Here is a 22505-nt window from a genome sequence, read left to right on the forward strand (position 1 = left end):
ACATGGTCAGCGGGACTAGGGGTGTTACAGTAGACCATATTACAGGGGTTAGTAACATGGTCAGGGGGACTAGGGTGTTACTGTAGACCATATTACAGGGGTTAGTAACATGGTCAGGGGGACTAGGGGTGTTACAGTACACCATATTACAGGGGTTAGTAACATGGTCAGGGGACTAGGTGTTACAGTAGACCATATTACAGGGGTTAGTAACATGGTCAGGGGGACTAGGGTGTTATAGTAGACCATATTACAAGGGGTTAGTAACATGGTCAGGGGGACGAGGGGTGTTACAGTAGACTATTACAGGGGTTAGTAACATGGTCAGGGGGACTAGGGTTAGTAACATGGTCAGGGGGACTGGGGGTGTTACAGTAGACCATATTACAGGGGTTAGTAAGATGTTCAGGGGTACTAGGGTTAGTAACATGGTCAGGGGGACTAGGGGTGTTACAGTAGACCTTATTACAGGGGTTTGTTAGTCAGGTATCAGGGGTATAACAGCAGACTAGTCAGTGATTTCAAGTTGCACTTTCACCAATGGTGAGTCCTGTGTTATTCAAGTTCATGAAATAACTATAGTATGAACACTCAACTAACAGTTTGAGCAATGTCTTTGGCAATGAACTGCAATGTCTTTGGCAATGAACTGCAATGTCTTTGGCAATAGATAGTGTTACAGCATAATAGTGTTTCTCGTGTTGATGTACAATACCAGATGGATCATATTGTCTAGTGGTTCCATTCCCCTACCAGCAGGATCATATTGTTTAGTGGTTCCAGATGGATCATATTGTCTAGTGGTTCCAGCCCCCTACCAGCAGGATCATATTGTCTAATTGTTCCAGCCCCTTACCCACAGCTATTGACAGGGTTCTCCTACCCACAACTATTGACAGGGTTCTCCTACCCACAGCTGTTGACTGGGTTCTCCTACCCACAGCTATTGACTGGGTTCCCCTACCCACAGCTATTGACAGGGTTCGCCTACCCACAGCTATTGACTGGGTTCTCCTACCCACAGCTATTGACTGGGTTCTCCTACCCACAGATATTGACTGGGTTCTCCTACCCACAGCTATTGACTGGGTTCTCCTACCCACAGCTATTGACTGGGTTCTCCTACCCACAGCTATTGACTGGGTTCTCCTACCCACAGCTATTGACTGGGTTCTCCTACCCACAGCTATTGACTGGGTTCTCCTACCCACTGCTATTGACTGGGTTCTCCTACCCACTGCTATTGACTGGGTTCTCCTACCCACTGCTATTGACAGGGTTCGCCTACCCACTGCTATTGACAGGGTTTGCCTACCCACAGCTGTTGACAGGGTTCGCCTACCCACAGCTGTTGACAGGGTTCGCCTACCCACAGCTGTTGACTGGGTTCTCCTACCCACAGCTATTGACAGGGTTCTCCTACCCACAGCTGTTGACAGGGTTCGCCTACCCACAGCTATTGACTGGGTTCTCCTACCCACAGCTATTGACTGGGTTCTCCTACCCACAGCTATTGACTGGGTTCTCCTACCCACAGCTATTGACTGGGTTCTCCTACCCACAGCTAATGACTGGGTTCTCCTACCCACAGCTATGGACTCATAATGACATGAGCTGTTGTAATCTGTCTACAGGGATGAGAGGAGGTTGGTTGGAGTGCACCAGAGGAAGACTTTGTGACAGGACATTTATGGTGAGTTGTCTCCGTGCTGCTTGCTGATGTGTCAGCATCAAGTACTTGTCTCTGTCCCCCTCCCAGTTAGGGGGAGTGGTGAGCTCTACAGCAGACTTACACAACTCAATCGCTGGTTGAAAACTGTTTTCTGCCCTCTCCCAAAATATAGAATTTTGTAGATAACTGGCCCCAGTGTGTCCTCTGGAAAATGTGTTAGCCGTTGGGGGGTCCCCCTGTTTTGGGGTGTTTCCGAGGACCCCCCCACAAAAAAACATGTTTACGGTTTGAAAAGGTTCTGGTGACCTTTTTTAAAACAAAACAAAATACCCATCTAAAATATAATTTCCACACCCAGAAATGAGCTCAATAACATATTGGTAAAGTGATTAAAGTATACAGGATGTCATTTAAGGGTGAGTGCTGCAGCTATCTAAAGAAACACAAGAGACCTTCTTTCTGAAATTAAAATGTTTATTTTGACAAAATGAACAGAGGAGCATTTGACTGAACATCCAATTAAAGCCCACTAATTCATGTTCATCACAAACGGAGGGCATTGAAAATCTCTCTAGGTTCTGACAAAAACCTCGATCTGACATAGTTTACAGCCTTTTGACAGAGCACTTTGTTTTTCTGGGCTTTCAGAAAAACAAGTCAAATTTATCACCCCTTACCCCTTACAGCTTCCAGATATAAAGAAGATGGTATGAACGATGTTATTGGATAGGATGGAAGTTCTTTAGTCTCCTGTTGGGCTCATATATAGTTTATTCTACGTCTCATTGCTCAGCTTCTCGTGCCTCTTCTCGTGCCTCTTCTCGTGCCTCTTCTCATGCCTCTCTCCCTGTAGGATACGTCAGGATGAAACGGCTCAGGTCTTCAAGCAGCAGTGACAGTTCTGACAATGAGAGTGAGTTCACTTTCTGCATAAACTTCATGACTTAAAACGACATGTGATTGTTTTTTAATATATTTTTTATACCTAGTACACAGTGCCTTCGGAAAGCATTAAGACCCCTGGACTGTTTCCACATTTTGTTATGTTACAGCCTTATTCAAAAATGCTGAGGAAATGTTATTTAATACAATCTACACACACCACCCCATAATAAAAAAGAGCGAACCAACTTTTTTGACATTTTGATTGGACTCCACCTGTAGTAAATTCAATTGATTGGACATGGTTTGGAAAGGCACACACCTGTCTATATAAGGTCCCACAGTTGACAGTGCATGTCAGAGCAAGAACCAAGCCATGAGGTCGAAAGAATTGTCCGTAGTGCTCAGAGAGGATTGTGTCGATGGACCAGATCTGGGCAACAAAACATTTCTGCAGCATTGAAGGTCCCCAAGAACACAGTGGCCTCCAAATGGAAGTAGTTTGGAACCACCAAGACACTTCCTAGAGCTGGCCGCCCGGCCAAACTGAGCAATCGGGAGAAGGACCTTGGTCAGGGAGGTGACCAAGAACCCGATGGTCACTCTGGAGCGCTGTCAGAGTTCCTCTGTGGAGATGGTTATCCTTCTGGAAGGTTCTCCCATCTCTGCAGCACTCCACCAATCAGGCCTTTATGGTAGAGTGGCTGGACGGAAGCCACTCCTCAGTAAAAGGCACATGACAGCCCACTCTGAGTTTGCCAAAAGGCACCTAAAGACTTTCAGACCATGAGAAAAAATATTCTCTGGTCTGATGAAACCAAGATTGAAATCTTTGGCCAGAAGGCCAAGTGTCACGTCTGGAGGAAACCTGGCACAATCCCTACAGTGAAGCATGGTGGTGGCAGCAGCATGCTATGGGGATGTTTTTCAGGGACTGGGAGACTAGTCAGGATCAAGGGAAAGATGAACGGAGCAAAGTACACAGAGATCCTTGATAAAAACTTGCTCCAGAGCGCTTAAGACCTGAGACTGGGGGCGAAGGTTCACCTTCTAACAGGACAACGACCCGAAGCACACATCAAAGACAACGCAGGAGGGGCTTCGGGACAAGTATCTGAATGTCCTTGAGTGGCCCATCCAGAGCCCGGACTTGAACCCGCTCAAACATCTCTGGAGAGACCTGAAAATAGCTGTGCAGCAACGCTCCCCATCCAGCCTGACAGAGCTTGGATCTGCAGAGAAGAATGGGAGAAACTCCCCAAATACAGGTGTGCCAAGTTACCTTCATACCCATGAAGACTGGAGGCTGTAATCGCTGCTAAAGGTGCTTCAACAAAGTACTGAGTAAAGGGTCTGAATACTAATGTAAATATGATATTTCCTTTGATTTTATTTGATAAATTAGCAACAATTTCTAAAAACCTGTTTTTGTTTTGACATTATGGGGTATTGTGTGTAGATTGGGGGGGTACATATTAATTTTAGAAAATGACTGTAATTTAACAAAATCTGGAAAAAAAGTCAAGGGGTCTGAATTCTTTCCGAAGTGTTTGTTGGATGTTTTGCATTTTCATCTTGACAAAGAAAAACAGGTCGAACGTGTACCAGGGTTGGCTCAATTTGAAATGAAGCCAGTCAATTCAGGAAGATTTAAAACCTGTACCGGGGTTGGTTCAATTTGAAATGAAGCCAGTCAATTCAGGAAGATTTAAAACCTGTATCAGGGTTGGCTCAATTTGAAATGAAGCCAGTCAATTCAGGAAGATTTAAAACCTGTACCAGGGTTGGTTCAATTTGAAATGAAGCCAGTCAATTCAGGAAGATTTAAAACCTGTACCAGGGTTGGCTCAATTTGAAATGAAGCCAGTCAATTCAGGAAGATTTAAAATGTTTGAAATAAATAGCTACTACATTTCAGTTTATTGAAAAGCCATTGAAAATAAAGGACATTTTTTTCGATTGAATTGTAATTTTAGTTTACTTCCTGAAATGACTGCCTCCAATTAGAATTGAGCCCAACCCTGGCTTGTACGCCCTGTTCCTCTCTCAACCCCTTTTCCTCCAGGTCCTTCCACCTCATTCTGCTCCTCCAACAAGTATGGAAGCAAACCTGGAACCCCTGCTCCCATGCCCAAGAAACCAGCAGAGGTACAGTAAGAGAAGGACACTGTTTCCTGTCTATAGGCTGGTTCTCAGGTTGTTCCCTGATGACAACTCCACAGGGCTCTGGTCAATAGTAGTGCACTGTTTAGGTAATAGGGGGCCATTTTGGACACATGGTCAGAAAGCTGCAGCTTGCTTTGATACCCCTCTCCTCCCTCCCTAGGGTAGAATGTCTCTGTCAGCCTGTTGATACCCCTCTCCTCTCTTCCTAGGGTAGAATGTCTGTCAGCCTGTTGATACCCCTCTCCTCTCTCCCTAGGGTAGAATGTCTGTCAGCCTGTTGATACCCCTCTCCTCTCTCCCTAGGGTAGAATGTCTCTGTCAGCCTGTTGATACCCCCTTTCCTCCCTCCCTAGGGTAGAATGTCTGTCAGCCTGTTGATACCCCTCTCCTCCCTCCCTAGGGTAGAATGTCTCTGTCAGCCTGTTGATACCCCCTTTCCTCCCTCCCTAGGGTAGAATGTCTGTCAGCCTGTTGATACCCCTCTCCTCCCTCCTTAGGGTAGAATCTCTGTCAGCCTGTTGATACCCCTCTCCTCCCTCCTTAGGGTAGAATCTCTGTCAGCCTGTTGATACCCCTCTCCTCCCTCCCTAGGGTAAAATGTCTCTGTCAGCCTGTTGATACCCCCTCTCCTCCTCCCTAGGTGTTCAGGAAAGACCTGATCAGTGCCATGAAGCTGCCAGACTCTCACCATGTCTCCCCTGAAGACTATTACCTGCTGGGGGACACCTGGAGACAGGAGTGGGAGAAGGGGGTGCAGGTGCCCGCCTTCCCTGAAACCATCCCACACGCCTCTATCAGGTAACCCTCCCACACGCCTCTATCGGGTAATCCTCCCACACGCCTCTATCGGGTAATCCTCCCACACGCCTCTATCGGGTAATCCTCCCACACGCCTCTATCGGGTAATTCTCCCACACGCCTCTATCGGGTAATTCTCCCACACGCCTCTATCGGGTAATCCTCCCACACGCCTCTATCGGGTAATCCTCCCACACGCCTCTATCGGGTAATCCTCCCACACGCCTCTATCGGGTAATCCTCCCACACGCCTCTATCGGGTAATCCTCCCACACGCCTCTATCGGGTAATCCTCCCACACGCCTCTATCGGGTAATCCTCCCACACGCCTCTATCGGGTAATCCTCCCACACGCCTCTATCGGGTAATCCTCCCACACGCCTCTATCGGGTAATCCTCCCACACGCCTCTATCGGGTAATCCTCCCACACGCCTCTATCGGGTAATCCTCCCACACGCCTCTATCGGGTAATCCTCCCACACGCCTCTATCGGGTAATCCTCCCACACGTGATCGGGTCTGACTGGTGTCTCCCACACGTCGGGTAATCCTCCCACACGCCTCTATCAGGTAACCCTCCCACGTGAGAGGTCTGACTGGTGTCTCCAAGTGGCCACTCCTCTCCAGACTGTGGGTTTGAGTGAGAGGTCTGACTGGTGTCTCCAAGTGGCCACTCCTCTCCAGACTGTGGGTTTGAGTGAGAGGTCTGACTGGTGTCTCCAAGTGGCCACACCTCTCCAGACTGGTGTCTCCAAGTGGCCACAGCTCCTAAGTAATTTCGATATACTTTTATGATTAAAAAAATATTCTTCAGCTATAAAGTATTTTTTTTGCTGTGCAGTTGAGGAACTAGAGTAAGCACACTTGTAGTGGTTTGGAACACAGCCCTGCATCCCTGCCTGTTTGGTTTGGAACACAGCTCTGCAAACACACAACTACTGTTGTTTACACAATCCACAAATTGTCTACTTATAAATTGCAATCTGGGTCATGTGGGCATAATTTGAAAGCTTGTTCGATTGCCAACATGACTAGATAAATGATAAATGATAGTATTTTATCTTACAGTTTTAGGCATTCACAAGGCAATTCAGAGAAGCAGGTTGTAATTTTGGTGCGTATATAGGAATGCACGCATGACTCCATTCTGATGTGTGGTCAGCGCCAAATGTTCTTCACAATACACACACAGGCTCATCCTGTTCAGGACAGGCCAGGGTACGACGCCGTGTCATCCTGTTCAGGACAGGCCAGGGTACGACGCCGTGTCATCCTGTTCGGGACAGGCCAGGGTACGACGCCGTGTCATCCTGTTCAGGACAGGCCAGGGTACGACGCCGTGTCATCCTGTTCGGGACAGGCCAAGGGTACGACGCCGTGTCATCCTGTTCGGGACAGGCCAAGGGTACGACGCCGTGTCATCCTGTTCGGGACAGGCCAAGGGTACGACGCCGTGTCATCCTGGACAGGCCAAGGGTACGACGCCGTGTCATCCTGTTCGGGACAGGCCAAGGGTACGACGCCGTGTCATCCTGTTCGGGACAGGCCAAGGGTACGACGCCGTGTCATCCTGTTCGGGACAGGCCAAGGGTACGACGCCGTGTCATCCTGTTCGGGACAGGCCAAGGGTACGACGCCGTGTCATCCTGTTCGGGACAGGCCAAGGGTACGACGCCGTGTCATCCTGTTCGGGACAGGCCAAGGGTACGACGCCGTGTCATCCTGTTCGGGACAGGCCAAGGTTACGACGCCGTGTCATCCTGTTCGGGACAGGCCAAGGGTACGACGCCGTGTCATCCTGTTCGGGACAGGCCAAGGGTACGACGGCGTGTCATCCTGTTCGGGACAGGCCAAGGGTACGACGGCGTGTCATCCTGTTCGGGACAGGCCAAGGGTACGACGGCGTGTCATCCTGTTCGGGACAGGCCAAGGGTACGACGGCGTGTCATCCTGTTCGGGACAGGCCAAGGGTACGACGGCGTGTCATCCTGTTCGGGACAGGCCAAGGGTACGACGGCGTGTCATCCTGTTCGGGACAGGCCAAGGGTACGACGCCGTGTCATCCTGTTCGGGACAGGCCAAGGGTACGACGCCGTGTCATCCTGTTCGGGACAGGCCAAGGGTACGACGCCGTGTCGGGACAGGCCCAGGGTACGACGCCATGTCATCCTGTTCGGGACAGGCCAAGGGTACGACGCCGTGTCGGGACAGGCCCAGGGTACGACGCCGTGTCATCCTGTTCGGGACAGGCCAAGGGTACGACGCCGTGTCGGGACAGGCCAAGGGTACGACGCCGTGTCGGGACAGGCCAGGGGTACGACGCCGTGTCATCCTGTTCGGGACAGGCCAGGGTACGACGCCGTGTCATCCTGTTCGGGACAGGCCAGGGTAACTGTACATCAAACACAGGGATCATAAACGTTGACACTGTATGACATGAGTTTTATTATATGGAAATGTGACGTGCACATTTGGACGTGTGTTTGGATTGCTTGTATGACATCAAAGCGGTATTCATTATAAACATCAACGTCTCATCTTTTCAAAATACGTAGAGTCCTCGTAATTTACAGCAATTCCCTCACTCAAAGTGTGCAAAAGTTGCCCAATTAGCGGGATGGATGGGGGAACTTCTCGTGCTCTAGTTCAGAACAGCTGTCAGTCAAAACCCATACAGCGCTGTGAAGCTCAGAGCCTGAGCATGTTACTGTACAGCCACTGCGTTCCAATTTCAGTGCTTCTCAGTGTCCAGGTCTGCCGTTATCAACCTGTGTATAGGTATGATTGTAGAGTGTTATTGGTTCTCTGTTTGTCTGGGTACTAGACGACTTGGGGGCGGCAGGGTAGCCTAGTGGCTAGAGCATTGGACTAGTAACCGGAAGGTTGCAAGTTCAAATCCCCAAGCTGACAAGGTACAAATCTGTCATTCTGCCCCTTAACAGGCAGTTAACCCACTGTTCCTAGGCTGTCATTGAAAATAAGAATTTGTTCTTAACTGACTTGCCTCGTTAAATAAAGGTAAAATATAAAAAATAAACTTCCCAAACTGCCAGTGATTCCTGACAATTGTTTGTGTCTGTAGGAACATAGCGGAGAAGCCTAAGGAGACGGTGTTCACCCTACAGAAGAGGTATATCCAATGCTGGAGTCAGGCCTCTACAGAGACTGGTTACGTTAACATCAAGGAGCTGGCTGAGGCCATGTGCTCTTATGACCTGGATAACATGGACCTCTACTGGCTGCAGGCACTCAACGCTGAGCTGGAACACATGGGTAAGGACTCAATGCTGAGCTGGGACACATGGGTAAGGACTCAACGCTGAGCTGGGACACATGGGTAAGGACTCAATGCTGAGCTGGGACACATGGGTAAGGACTCAACGCTGAGCTGGAACACATGGGTAAGGACTCAATGCTGAGCTGGGACACATGGGTAAGGACTCAATGCTGAGCTGGGACACATGGGTAAGGACTCAACGCTGAGCTGGGACACATGGGTAAGGAATACAACGCTGAGCTGGGACACATGGGTAAGGAATACAACGCTGAGCTGGAACACATGGGTAAGGAATACAACACTGAGCTAGGACACATGGGTAAGGAACACAACACTGAGCTAGGACACATGGGTAAGAGCTAGGACACATGGGTAAGAGCTAGGACACATGGGTAAGGAACACAACACTGAGCTAGGACACATGGGTAAGAGCTAGGACACATGGGTAAGAGCTAGGACACATGGGTAAGAGCTAGGACACATGGGTAAGAGCTAGGACACATGGGTAAGGAACACAACACTGAGCTAGGACACATGGGTAAGAGCTAGGACACATGGGTAAGAGCTAGGACACATGGGTAAGAGCTAGGACACATGGGTAAGAGCTAGGACACATGGGTAAGAGCTAGGTCACATGGGTAAGAGCTAGGTCACATGGGTAAGAGCTAGGTCACATGGGTAAGAGCTAGGACACATGGGTAAGAGCTAGGACACATGGGTAAGGAACACAACACTGAGCTAGGACACATGGGTAAGAGCTAGGACACATGGGTAAGAGCTAGGACACATGGGTAAGAGCTAGGACACATGGGTAAGGAACACATGGGCTGAGCTAGGACACATGGGTAAGAGCTAGGACACATGGGTAAGGAACATATTGCTGAGCTAGGACACATGGGTAAGAGCTAGGACACATGGGTAAGAGCTAGGACACATGGGTAAGAGCTAGGACACATGGGTAAGAGCTAGGACACATGGGGGTAAGGCTAGGACACATGGGTAAGAGCTAGGACACATGGGTATAGAGCTAGGACACATGGGTAAGGAACATATTGCTGAGCTAGGACACATGGGTTAGGAATATATTGCTGAGCTAGGACACATGGGTAAGGAATATATTGCTGAGCTAGGACACATGGGTAAGAGCTAGGACACATGGGTAAGGAACACAATGCTGAGCTAGGACACATGGGTAAGAGCTAGGACACATGGGTAAGGAACATATTGCTGAGCTAGGACACATGGGTAAGAGCTAGGACACATGGGTAAGAGCTAGGACACATGGGTAAGGAACATATTGCTGAGCTAGGACACATGGGTAAGGAACATATTGCTGAGCTAGGACACATGGGTTAGGAATATATTGCTGAGCTAGGACACATGGGTAAGGAACATATTGCTGAGCTAGGACACATGGGTTAGGAATATATTGCTGAGCTAGGACACATGGGTAAGGAATATATTGCTGAGCTAGGACACATGGGTAAGAGCTAGGACACATGGGTAAGAGCTAGGACACATGGGTAAGAGCTAGGACACATGGGTAAGAGCTAGGACACATGGGTACGGAACATATTGCTGAGCTAGGACACATGGGTAAGAGCTAGGACACGGAACATATTGCTGAGCTAGGACACATGGGTATAGAGCTAGGACACATGGGTTAGGAACATATTACTGAGCTAGGACACATGGGTTAGGAACATATTACTGAGCTAGGACACATGGGTTAGGAACATATTACTGAGCTAGGACACATGGGTTAGGAACATATTGCTGAGCTAGGACACATGGGTTAGGAACATATTACTGAGCTAGGACACATGGGTTACTTGCGTAGATTCGGGTTTGCTCCCAGCAGAACTCTGCTAGGCGACGCGAATGTCTGTGTTCGCATACTCCCTTAAAAGACCTCGCTTGAATAACAAGATAAAAAGTGGTAATTTTACTGTTTGTCCCTCTTGAGACGCCGTAGCAGCAACACAGACAATATACTACTTCCTCAATAGTCCAAATGAATCTAAGATGAATACATCAGGTATGAGTTTTGACTTTTTTGCGTAGGAGGTCATATTCATTCTATTTTACATTAAAGATATTTGGTCAAGTATTTTTCAAGTGAAAACTACTATTTGCTTTTTGAATGACGACAAACAATGAATTCAAGAAAACCCATCCATAGTGCCCACACCTACTAGGAGTAGTACTGTTGACCAATCATAGACAAGGGGCATAGACTTCAGCTCCCGAACTTCAACTGGCCTCAAGAAAACATTTGTTCAAACAGCCGTAAAAAAAAATAACTGCTTGACACCAAAATGAAGGTCACGAAGGCTACAACGTTTCATCATAATATGTGTTTGAACTGTTTCGACTGGGAAGCAGGGGACGGGCTTCACGCCTCCGCCTTCCGGGGGACGGGCTTCACGCCTCCGCCTTCCGTGGGACGGGCTTCACGCCTCCGCCTTCCGGGGGACGGGCTTCACGCCTCCGCCTTCCGTGGGACGGGCTTCACGCCTCCGCCTTCCGTGGGGACGGGCTTCACGCCTCCGCCTTCCGGGGACGGGCTTCACGCCTCCGCCTTCCGGGGACGGGCTTCACGCCTCCGCCTTCCGGGGGACGGGCTTCACGCCTCCGCCTTCCGGGGGACGGGCTTCCGGGGGACGGGCTTCACGCCTGTTATTCTGTCTCTCAGGGGAGGGTCCCGGGGACGAGCCAACTGTTATTCTGTCTCTGTCTGTTTGTCTAACTGCGTTACGTCATTCCCCAGGGGAGGGGCCTGTAGACGAGCTGACAATGGAGCGCACCATGGAGGCATTGGAGCGTCACTGCCATGACAACATGAACCACGCCATCGACACGGTAGAAGGGCTGGGCATCGAGTACGACGAGGATGTCATCTGTGACGTGTGTCGCTCCCCCGACAGCGAGGAAGGCAACGACATGGTCTTCTGTGACAAATGTAACATCTGTGTTCATCAGGTAGGAACCTGACCACCTGATGACTATAGAAATGTAATACTAATGATAAACTGGGTGGTCCCTGAATGCTGATTGGCTGACAGCATATATATATATATATATATAACCATAATAGATCTTATTATGCCATAGTATTCCTTGTTATTTGTATTTATTGTGTGTGTATATTTATATATACTCTATTGTATTTTTATGACCGTATACCACAGTTATGACAAAACATTTATTTTTACTGCTCTAATTATGTTGGTAACCAGTTTATAATAGCAATAAGGCACCTTGGAGGTTTGTGGTATATGGCCAATATACCATGGCTAAGGGCCATGGTATATTGGGCATATACCACACCTCATTGGGCCTTATTGCTTAAATAGTCATCTAAAGTCATTTTTAGATAAAACTATACTAAATATATTCACGTCACCACATAATTGATTTAAAACACACTGTTTTGCAATAGTCTACAGTGTCTTCAACAGCACTCTGTATGGTAGCACCATGGTGTAGCCGGAGGACAGCTAGCTTCCGTCCTCCTCTGGGTACATTGACTTGACAACTTCCAGAGGAAGTCCTCCAACATATCAGAGCTCTTGCAGCATGAACTGACATGTTGTCCACCCAATCAAAGGATCAGAGAATGAATCTAGTACTGAAAGCATAAGCTACAGCTAGCTAGCACTGCAGTGCATAAAATGTGGTGAGTAGTTGACTCAAAGAGAGGAAGACAATAGTTGAACCGTTTTGAACAAATACATTGCTTCAAAAAGCTTTTGTTTTTACAAATGTTTTGCCTCCGGGGCCTGCCGGTGTAACTACTAAACTGACTGTACACTGTACTGCATGATTTTAGCGGGTTTTTAACACATTAGTTCTATTAGCTATGTTGACTATGACGTTACTTTAGCAAATATGGTGACAACGATGTAGGCTGTGTGTAGCGGTTATGATTTTAAAGTTTTTGGTAAGGATTTTTCACCTGGTCACAGACAGCTAATGTGTTGTACATTGAAGTCTACAAGTGAAGGGAAACGGTGAGAGGAGGAGAGCGCGTAGAGGTCGAGAAGGAATACAACGTGGCTGCTATGAAAGTGAACTGTGTTTACGTGTGATCAGGGGTGTATTCATTCTGCCTATTCCGTTGAGAAACATTTCTTAAACGGAAGCAAACAAAATGGGGATAAACATACCTGAATTTGGCCTAGCTGTTGGACTAATGCTTACTCCCAAGATCAGCTAGATGCAGGCAAGCGCGTGCAAGGCGCTATTGAATGTATGACTGTCTGACACCTCAAATTTGTCTCTCAACCTGTGTGTATCTACGTTGTAAACTTTCATTCATATGCTAGGTTGTAGCAACCTCATGATTGGTATAGGGGATATTAGAGTATCATGTAGTAGCTATCACTAGTAGCTAGTGCCTATCACTGTTAAATTGAGCTGGGTGAATGGAATATGAATGACAGTCATCCAATATGCTGTAATAGAAATTAGGCCATGCTCATGAAAAAATACTCATCTTAAACGTCACCGACCGACGCTGACAGTGAATTAAATATAAAGGCAACATGCAACAATTTCAGAGATTTTACTGAGTTACAGTTAAAATAATGAAATCAGTCAATTGAAATACATTCATTAGACCCTAATCTATGCACTTAAATATCAAACGGAGGTCCCTTTTCCCGTGGTTCATTTTCATGCCAGCCAGGTAGGCTATACTCCTGCTGTAAAGATAAGCAATGTGCTTAATATTAGGAAAGTTGAGAAATAAATATAGTAGGCCTGGCCTATAGAAAGCTGGTAGGATCCTCCTCTTTTTATTAGAGGCCATCACTCTGTTTTCTCGCGCAATTGCATAGCCTATAGAAATGTTGTGTAACATGAGCTCATGGGCTCTCATGAAGTGTTTGATTCGATTTTAGGTCACATTTGCATTGATGTCAGAGTGATTAGAGGGACAATAGAGTGCTGAGTACCAGGCAGTAAGCAAGTTTGGTAGGTTACTAATGACCATCACTAGCATTAGAGCTTTGGAGAAGCCTAATTACCGTGACTAAATGGTCACATAGAATTTGACTGCCTTCATGACATGTGACTGCCGGTGTGGTGGTAATACGGTCACTGCAACAGCCCTAGGTGAGACCACCGTTTACATCACACAGTGGGACACGTCTCCTTCACATAGTTGATCAGGCTGTTGTTTGTGGCCTGTGGAATGTTGTCCCACTCCTCTTCAATGGCTGTGTGAAGTTGCTGGATATTTGCAGGAACTGGAACACGCTGTCGTGCACGTCGATCCAGAGCATCCCAAACATGCTGAATGGGTGACATGTATGGTAAGGGTAGGCCATGGAAGAACTGGGACATTCTCAGCTCCCAGGAATTGTGTCCAGATCCTTGCGACATGGGGCCGTACATATTCATGCTGATACATGAGGTGATGGTGGAGGATGAATGGCACAACAATGGGCCTCAGGATCTCGTCACTCGATCTCGTATCTCTGTGCATTCAATTTGGCATCAATAGAATGCAATTGTTTTCATTGTCAGTAGCTTATTCCTGCCCATACCATAACCCCACCACCAGCATAGGGCACTCTGTTCACCATGTGACATCAGCAAACCTCTCGCTCAGACGACGCCATACAAGCTGTCTGCTAACTGCCCGGTACAATTGAACAGGGAGTCATCCGTGAAGAGCACACTTCTCCAGCATGACAGTGGCCATCGAAGGTGAGCATTAAGTCTGTTACGACGCTGAACTGCAGTCAGATCAAGACCCTGGTTAGGACGACGAGCATGCAGATGAGCTTCCCTGCGTTGGTTTCTGGCAGTGTGTGCTGAATTTCACAATTTCATCAGCTGTCCAGGTGGCTGGTCTCAGACGTTCCTGCAGGTGAAGAAGCTGGATGTGGATTGGTTGGCTTGGTTTACATGGTCTGCGGTTGTGATGCCTGTTGGACATACTGCTAAGTTCTCTAAAATGACTTTGGAGGTGGCTTATGGTAGAGAAATTAACATTTTAATTCTGGTGGACATTCCTGCAGTCAGCATGCCAATTACACACTCCCTCAACTTGAGACATCTGTGGCATTGTGTTGTGAGACACAGCTTCACATTTTAGATTGGCCTTTTATTGTCCCCAGAACAAGGTGCACCTGTGTAATGATCATGCTGTTTAATCAGTTTCTTGATATGCCAAACCTGTCAGGTGGATGGATTATCTTGGCAAAGGAGAAATGCTCACTAACAGGGATGGAAACACATTGTGCAGAAAATGAGAGCGAGAAGCTTTTTGTGCATATGGAACATTTCTGGGTTCTTTTATATCAGCTTGGAACCAACACTTCATGTGTTACGTTTATATTTTCGTTCAGTATAGATGAGTGTATCTAATAAACTGGCCACGGAGTATATTTAGTTTTGAGGAGGGCAACGTCATGGTCTTCTGTGACAAGGCAGCATCAGATTCCTACCTGGTAAACAATCTCCTCGTTTAGTATGGCTGTTGAAGGGGCCATCGGTCTCTCTCTCTCCTGCCCAGGTGTGTTATGGTATAGTGAAGATACCATGTGTAGTCCTAACTCTCTCTCCCCCTGACCCCCCCCTGCCCAGGCATGTTATGGTATAATGAAGATACCATGTGTAGTCCTAACTCTCTCTCTCTCTTCCCCCTGCCCAGGTGTGTTATGGTATAGTGAAGATACCATGTGTAGTCCTAACTCTCTCTCTCTCTCCCCCTGCCCCCCCCACCCAGGCGTGTTATGGTATAGTGAAGGTACCAGATGGTAACTGGCTGTGCAGGACGTGTGTCCTGGGCATCGACCCCCAGTGTCAGCTGTGCCCCATCAAGGGAGGGGCGATGAAGGCTACGAGGGCGGGCACCAAGTGGGCACACGTCAGCTGTGCCCTGTGGATCCCTGAGGTAAAGGATGACTTCCGAATTACACCCAATTGCCTTTATAAACTCAGCAAAACAAGAAACGTCCTCTCACTTTCAACTGCGTTTATTTTCAGTGTAAATATTTGTATGAACATAACAAGATTCAACAACTGAGACATGAACTGAACAAGTTCCACAGACATGTGACTAACAGAAGTGGAATAATGTGTCCCTGAACAAAGGGGGGGTCAAAATCAAAAGTAACAGTCAGTATCTGGTGTGGCCACCAGCTGCATTAAGTACTGCAGTGCATCTCCTCCTCATGGACTGCACCAGATTTGCCAGTTCTTGCTGTGAGATGTTAAAAAAAAAAAACTCACTCTTCTACCAAGGCACCTGCAAGTTCCCGGACATTTCTGGGGGGAATGGCAGAACACTGACATTCCTGTCTTGCAGGAAATCACGCACAGAACGAGCAGTATGGCTGGTGGCATTGTCATGCTGGAGGGTCATGTCAGGATGAGCCTGCAGGAAGGGTACCACATGAGGGAGGAGGATGTCTTCCCTGTAAGGCACAGCATTGAGATTGCCTGCAATGACAACAAGCTCAGTCCGATGATGCTGTGACACACCGCCCCAGACCATGACGGACCCTCCACCTCCAAATTGATCCCACTCCACAGAGTACAGGCCTCGGTGTAACACTCATTCCTTCAACGATAAATGTAAATCCGACCATCACCCCTGGTGAGAAAACCGCTACTCGTCAGTGAAGAGCACTTTTTGCCAGTCCTGTCTGGTCCAGTGACGGTGGGCTTGTGCCCATAGGCGATGTTGTTGCCGGTGATGTCTGGTGTGGACCTGCCTTAAACAGGCCTACAAGCCCTCAGTCCAGTCTCTCTCAGCCTATTGCGGAGAGTCTGAGCACTGATGGAGGGATTGTGCGTTCCTGGTGTAACTCGGGCAGTTGTTGTTGCCATCCTGTACCTGTCCCGCAGATGTGATGTTCGGAAGTACCGATCCTGTGCAGGTGTTGTTATACGTGGTCTGCCACTGCGAAGACGATCAGCTGTCCGTCCTGTCTCCCTGTAGCGCTGTTTTAGGCGTCTCACAGTACAAGGTTCCCAGTAGATTACAGCGGTGATAGACAGAGGTGGATAAAACGTGAACACCTTCAACATGTTGACACACTCCAACATCAGTAGACCGGAGCTAAAAGGCAAAGGAACAACACCATCTCCCCTCAGCATTCAAGCTGTCCTTGGCAGCTGATTCTGACCGGGACAAATACATTACAAGAGTGATAGGTAGGCTATGTTTATATGTTTAGTCTTTGGGCGCATATCCACAGCTATAAACCAATTCTCAGTGGTTGAGAATAAGGGGTTTCAGCACCCTGATCAAGTGCTCAAGCCACATTATAAACTTCCCTCTTGCACCCATTTCAGCAAACCAGTGTAGTATCCTCTCTATGTAAACAAGCCAAACCAGTGTAGTATCCTCTCTATATAAACAAGCCAAACCAGTGTAGTATCCTCTATATAAACAAGCCAAACCAGTGTAGTATCCTCTATATAAACATGCCAAACCAGTGTAGTATTCTCTCTATATAAACATGCCAAACCGTTGTTGTATCCTCTCTATATAAACAAGCCAAACCAGTGTAGTATTCTCTCTATAAACAAGCCAAACCAGTGTAGTATTCTCTCTATATAAACATGCCAAACCAGTGTAGTATCCTCTCTATATAAACATGCCAAACCAGTGTAGTATTCTCTCTATATAAACATGCCAAACCGTTGTTGTATCCTCTCTATATAAACAAGCCAAACCAGTGTAGTATTCTCTCTATATAAACATGCCAAACCGTTGTTGTATCCTCTATATATAAACAAGCCAAACCAGTGTAGTATCCTCTCTATATAAACATGCCAAACCGTTGTTGTATCCTCTCTATATAAACAAGCCAAACCAGTGTAGTATTCTCTCTATATAAACATGCCAAACCGTTGTTGTATCCTCTCTATATAAACAAGCCAAACCGGTGTAGTATTCTCTCTATATAAACATGCCAAACCGTTGTTGTATCCTCTCTATATAAACAAGCCAAACCGGTGTAGTATCCTCTCTATATAAACATGCCAAAGTTTCCATTGAATTGGTCCATGCACCCGTGTTGCACGTAACAATGACAGCCATCATATGACCCCGGATTGTCAAGATGGCGCCGACAGATATGGAGGCTCTGCTCCTAAGACATGACAGATATGTCAGCTCTGCTACTAGCTCCCAAGACATGACAGATATGACAGCTCTGCTACTAGCTCCCAAGACATGACAGATATGACAGCTCTGCTACTAGCTCCTAAGATATGGCAGCTCTGCTACTAGCTCCTAAGATATGGCAGCTCTGCTACTAGCTTCTAAGACATGGCAGCTCTGCTACTAGCTTCTAAGACATGGCAGCTCTGCTACTATCTCCTAAGATATGGCAGCTCTGCTACTAGCTCCTAAGATATGGCAGCTCTGCTACTAGCTCCTAAGACATGACAGCTCTGCTACTAGCTCTTAAGATATGGCAGCTCTGCTACTAGCTCTTAAGATATGGCAGCTCTGCTACTAGCTCCTAAGATATGGCAGCTCTGCTACTAGCTCCTAAGATATGGCAGCTCTGCTACTAGCTCCTAAGATATGGCAACTCTGCTACTAGCTCCTAAGATATGGCAGCTCTGCTACTAGCTCCTAAGATATGGCAGCTCTGCTACTAGCTCCTAAGATATGGCAGCTCTGCTACTAGCTTCAAAGACATGACAGATATGGCAGCTCTGCTACTAGCTCCTAAGACATGACAGATATGGCAGCTCTGCTACTAGCTCCTAAGACATGGCAGCTCTGCTACTAGCTCCTAAGACATGGCAGCTCTGCTACTAGCTCCTAAGACATGGCAGCTCTGCTACTAGCTCCTAAGACATGGCAGCTCTGCTACTAGCTCCTAAGACATGGCAGCTCTGCTACTAGCTCCTAAGACATGGCAGCTCTGCTACTAGCTCCTAAGACATGGCAGCTCTGCTACTAGCTCCTAAGACATGGCAGCTCTGCTACTAGCTCCTAAGACATGGCAGCTCTGCTACTAGCTCCTAAGACATGGCAGCTCTGCTACTAGCTCCTAAGACATGGCAGCTCTGCTACTAGCTCCTAAGACATGGCAGCTCTGCTACTAGCTCCTAAGACATGGCAGCTCTGCTACTAGCTCCTAAGTTAAGGCAGCTCTGCTACTAGCTCCTAAGATATGGCAGCTCTGCTACTAGCTCCTAAGATATGGCAGCTCTGCTACTAGCTCCTAAGATATGGCAGCTCTGCTACTAGCTCCTAAGATATGGCAGCTCTGCTACTAGCTCCTAAGACATGGCAGCTCTGCTACTAGCTCCTAAGACATGACAGATATGGCAGCTCTGCTACTAGCTCCTAAATCAAATCAAATTTAGTTATATAGCCCTTCGTACATCAGCTGATATCGCAAAGTGCTGTACAGAAACCCAGCCTAAAACCCCAAACAGCAAGCAATGCAGGTGTATAAGCACGGTGGCTAGGGAAAACTCCCTAGAAAGGCCGAAGCCTGGTTCCTCTCTAGGTTATGTGGGGTGGCCAGTCCTCTTCTGGCTGTGCCGGGTGGAGATTATAACAGAACATGGCCAAGATGTTCAAATGTTCATAAATGACCAGCATGGTCGAATAATAATAAGGCAGAACAGTTGAAACTGGAGCAGCAGCACGGCCAGGTGTGTGTGTGTGTGTGTGTGTGTGTGTGTGTGTGTGTGTGTGTGAGACTGTGGCCCCATCCAAGGACAGGGCCAAACAGGAAGGATATGACAGATATCTGCTACTAGCTCCTAAGACATGGCAGCTCTACTACTAGCTCCTAAGATATGGCAGCTCTGCTACTAGCTCCTAAGATATGGCAGCTCTGCTACTAGCTCCTAAGATATGGCAGCTCTGCTACTAGCTCCTAAGATATGGCAGCTCTGCTACTAGCTCCTAAGACATGGCAGATATGGCAGCTCTGCTACTAGCTCCTAAGATATGGCAGCTCTGCTACTAGCTCCTAAGATATGGCAGCTCTGCTACTAGCTCCTAAGATATAGCTCCTAAGCAGCTCTGCTACTAGCTCCTAAGATATGGCAGCTCTGCTACTAGCTCCTAAGACATGGCAGCTCTGCTACTAGCTCCTATGGCAGCTACTATATGGCAGCTCTGCTACTAGCTCCTAAGATATGGCAGCTCTGCTACTAGCTCCTAAGATATGGCAGCTCTGCTACTAGCTCCTAAGATATGGCAGCTCTGCTCTACTAGCTCCTAAGATATGGCAGCTCTGCTACTAGCTCCTAAGATATGGCAGCTCTGCTACTAGCTCTAAGACATGACAGATATGGCAAATCTAAATCAAATCAAATTTAGTTATATAGCCCTTCGTACATCAGCTGATATCGCAAAGTGCTGTACAGAAACCCAGCCTAAAACCCCAAACAGCAAGCAATGCAGGTGTAGATGGCCAAGATGTTCAAATGTTCATAAAGCACGGTGGCTAGGAAAAACTCCCTAGAAAGGCCAAAACCTAAGAAGAAACCTAAGAGCAGGAACCAGGCTATGTGGGGTGGCCAGTCCTCTTCTGGCTGTGCCGGGTGGAGATTATAACAGAACATGGCCAAGATGTTCAAATGTTCATAAATGACCAGCATGGTCGAATAATAATAAGGCAGAACAGTTGAAACTGGAGCAGCAGCACGGCCAGGTGTGTGTGTGTGTGTGTGTGTGTGTGAGAGACTGTGGCCCCATCCAAGGACAGGGCCAAACAGGAAGGATATGACAGATATCTGCTACTAGCTCCTAAGACATGGCAGCTCTACTACTAGCTCCTAAGATATGGCAGCAACTATGCACTAATTTGTTTTTTTTTGTGTTATTTCTTACATTATTAGCCCTGTTATGACATACAGATGGAAATAACTTTGGGATATCAGAGCTGTGGTAACTCGCCAGCAAAAATATGACTTCTCCGAATTGTATCCGTTGTTCGAACTCCCAACTGAACTTATCCCAGATGCTGCTCGAAGACTGCACCGGTGGAGAATAAGTATTCAGACTTGTAGTCCTGCTCAGGAGGCGTGCACACCACCCACCGCTTCCGAGTATATTACTCGCTAATGTTCAGTCTCTGGATAGTAAAGTAGACGAGCTCAGGGAGAGGATCTCCTTCTTCTGTCTTGTTGCTTTTTGTTCCATGTTGCTCTGTCTGTATGCTAAGTTTTGCTAGTCCTATGTTGCTCTGTGTGTGCTCAATGATAGTCTATATTGGAATTGTTTTTAATAACCTGCCCAGGGACTGCGGTTGAAAATTTGCCGGCTTGCTAAAACCGGCACTTTTACTGAAACGTTGATTAATGTCCACTGTCCCTGTAAAAATAATATAAACTCAAACAAACTAGAAAGGCATCCGGGACTGTAACATGCTTTGTTTCACGAAATCATGGCTCTCTCCGGATATACTGTCCATACAGCCAGCTGGGTTCTCAGTACATCACGCAGACAGGAATAAAGAACTCTCCAGGAAGAAGAAAAGCAGGTGGTGTCTGTTTCATGACCGTATTACCTCCCAAGAGAATTTTCTTTGGTTATAGTCACAGCCGTGTATATTCCCCCTCAAGCCGATACCACGACGGCCCTCAAATTACTAACCTGGACTTTATGCAAACTCAAAACCATATATCCTGAGGCCACATTTATTGTAGCTGGGGATTTTAACAAAGAACATTTGAGGAAAAAGCTACCAAAGTTCTATCAGCACACTGCCTGTAGTACTGCATCAAAAACTCTTGATCATTGTTACTCCCCCTTCCTGGATGGCTTCAAGGCCCTCTCTTTGGCAAATCAGATCACCACTCCACTCTGCTCCTCCCTTCCTATAGGCAGAAACTCAAACAGGAAGTACCTCTGCTAAGGCTTATTCAAAGCTGGTCTGACCAATCAGAACCCACGCTTCAAGATTGTTTTGATCACGCGGACTGGGATATGTTCCGGGTAGCCTCCGAGAATGACATTGACAAATACACAGATACGGTGACGGAGTTCTTTAGGAAGTGTATAGCAGATGTTGTACCCACTGTGACTATTAAAACCTACTCAAACGAGAAACTGTGGATAGATGGCAGCATTCGTGCAAAACTGAAAGCGCGAACCACTGCATTTAACCACGGCAAGGTGACTGGGAATATGGTTGAATACAGTGTTGTTATTCCCTCCGTAAGGCAATCAAACAGGCTAAACGACAGTACAGAGACAAGGTGGAGTCCCAATTTAACGACTCCGTCACGAGACTTATATTGCACAGTCTACAGAATCACGGATTACAATGGGAAAACTAGCCACGTCGCAGACACCGTCTTGCTCCCGGACAAGCTAAACACCTTCTTCTCTTGCTTTGAGGATAACACAGTGCCACTGACGTCTTGCTCCGGACAAGCTAAACACCTTCTCTCGCTTTGAGGATAACACAGTGCCACTGACGTCTTGCTCCGGACAAGCTAAACACCTTCTCTCGCTTTGAGGATAACACAGTGACACCGACGTCTTGCTCCGGACAAGCTGAACACCTTCACATTTAAGCGTGTTAACCCTCGCAAGACTGCCGGCCCAGAAGGCATCCCTAGTCACGTCCTCGGAGCATGCGCAGACCAGCTGGCTGGAGTGTTTACAGACATATTCAATCTCTCCCTATCCCAGTCTGCTGTCCCCACATGCTTCAAGATGCCCACCATTGTTCCTGTACCTAAGAAAGCAAAGGTAACTGA

At 47.3% G+C, this 22505-nt stretch overlaps 1 protein-coding gene across 1 annotated transcript in view; it reads left to right on the forward strand.

Moving 5' to 3' along the window:
- Positions 1-22505, forward strand: part of LOC112235789 (protein Jade-3-like) — a 41946-nt gene that overhangs the window by 8437 nt on the left and 11004 nt on the right. Inside the window, exons 2-8 of the mRNA XM_042322674.1 lie at positions 1635-1693; positions 2526-2585; positions 4620-4702; positions 5361-5518; positions 8601-8791; positions 11566-11777; positions 15535-15702. Coding sequence (XP_042178608.1) covers positions 2537-2585; positions 4620-4702; positions 5361-5518; positions 8601-8791; positions 11566-11777; positions 15535-15702 — 861 coding nt within the window. The 5' untranslated portion in view covers positions 1635-1693; positions 2526-2536. The remainder of the gene's footprint in view (positions 1-1634; positions 1694-2525; positions 2586-4619; positions 4703-5360; positions 5519-8600; positions 8792-11565; positions 11778-15534; positions 15703-22505) is intronic.

Source organism: Oncorhynchus tshawytscha, linkage group LG05 (assembly GCF_018296145.1).
Source record: "Oncorhynchus tshawytscha isolate Ot180627B linkage group LG05, Otsh_v2.0, whole genome shotgun sequence".
NCBI classification, from domain to species: domain Eukaryota; kingdom Metazoa; phylum Chordata; class Actinopteri; order Salmoniformes; family Salmonidae; genus Oncorhynchus; species Oncorhynchus tshawytscha.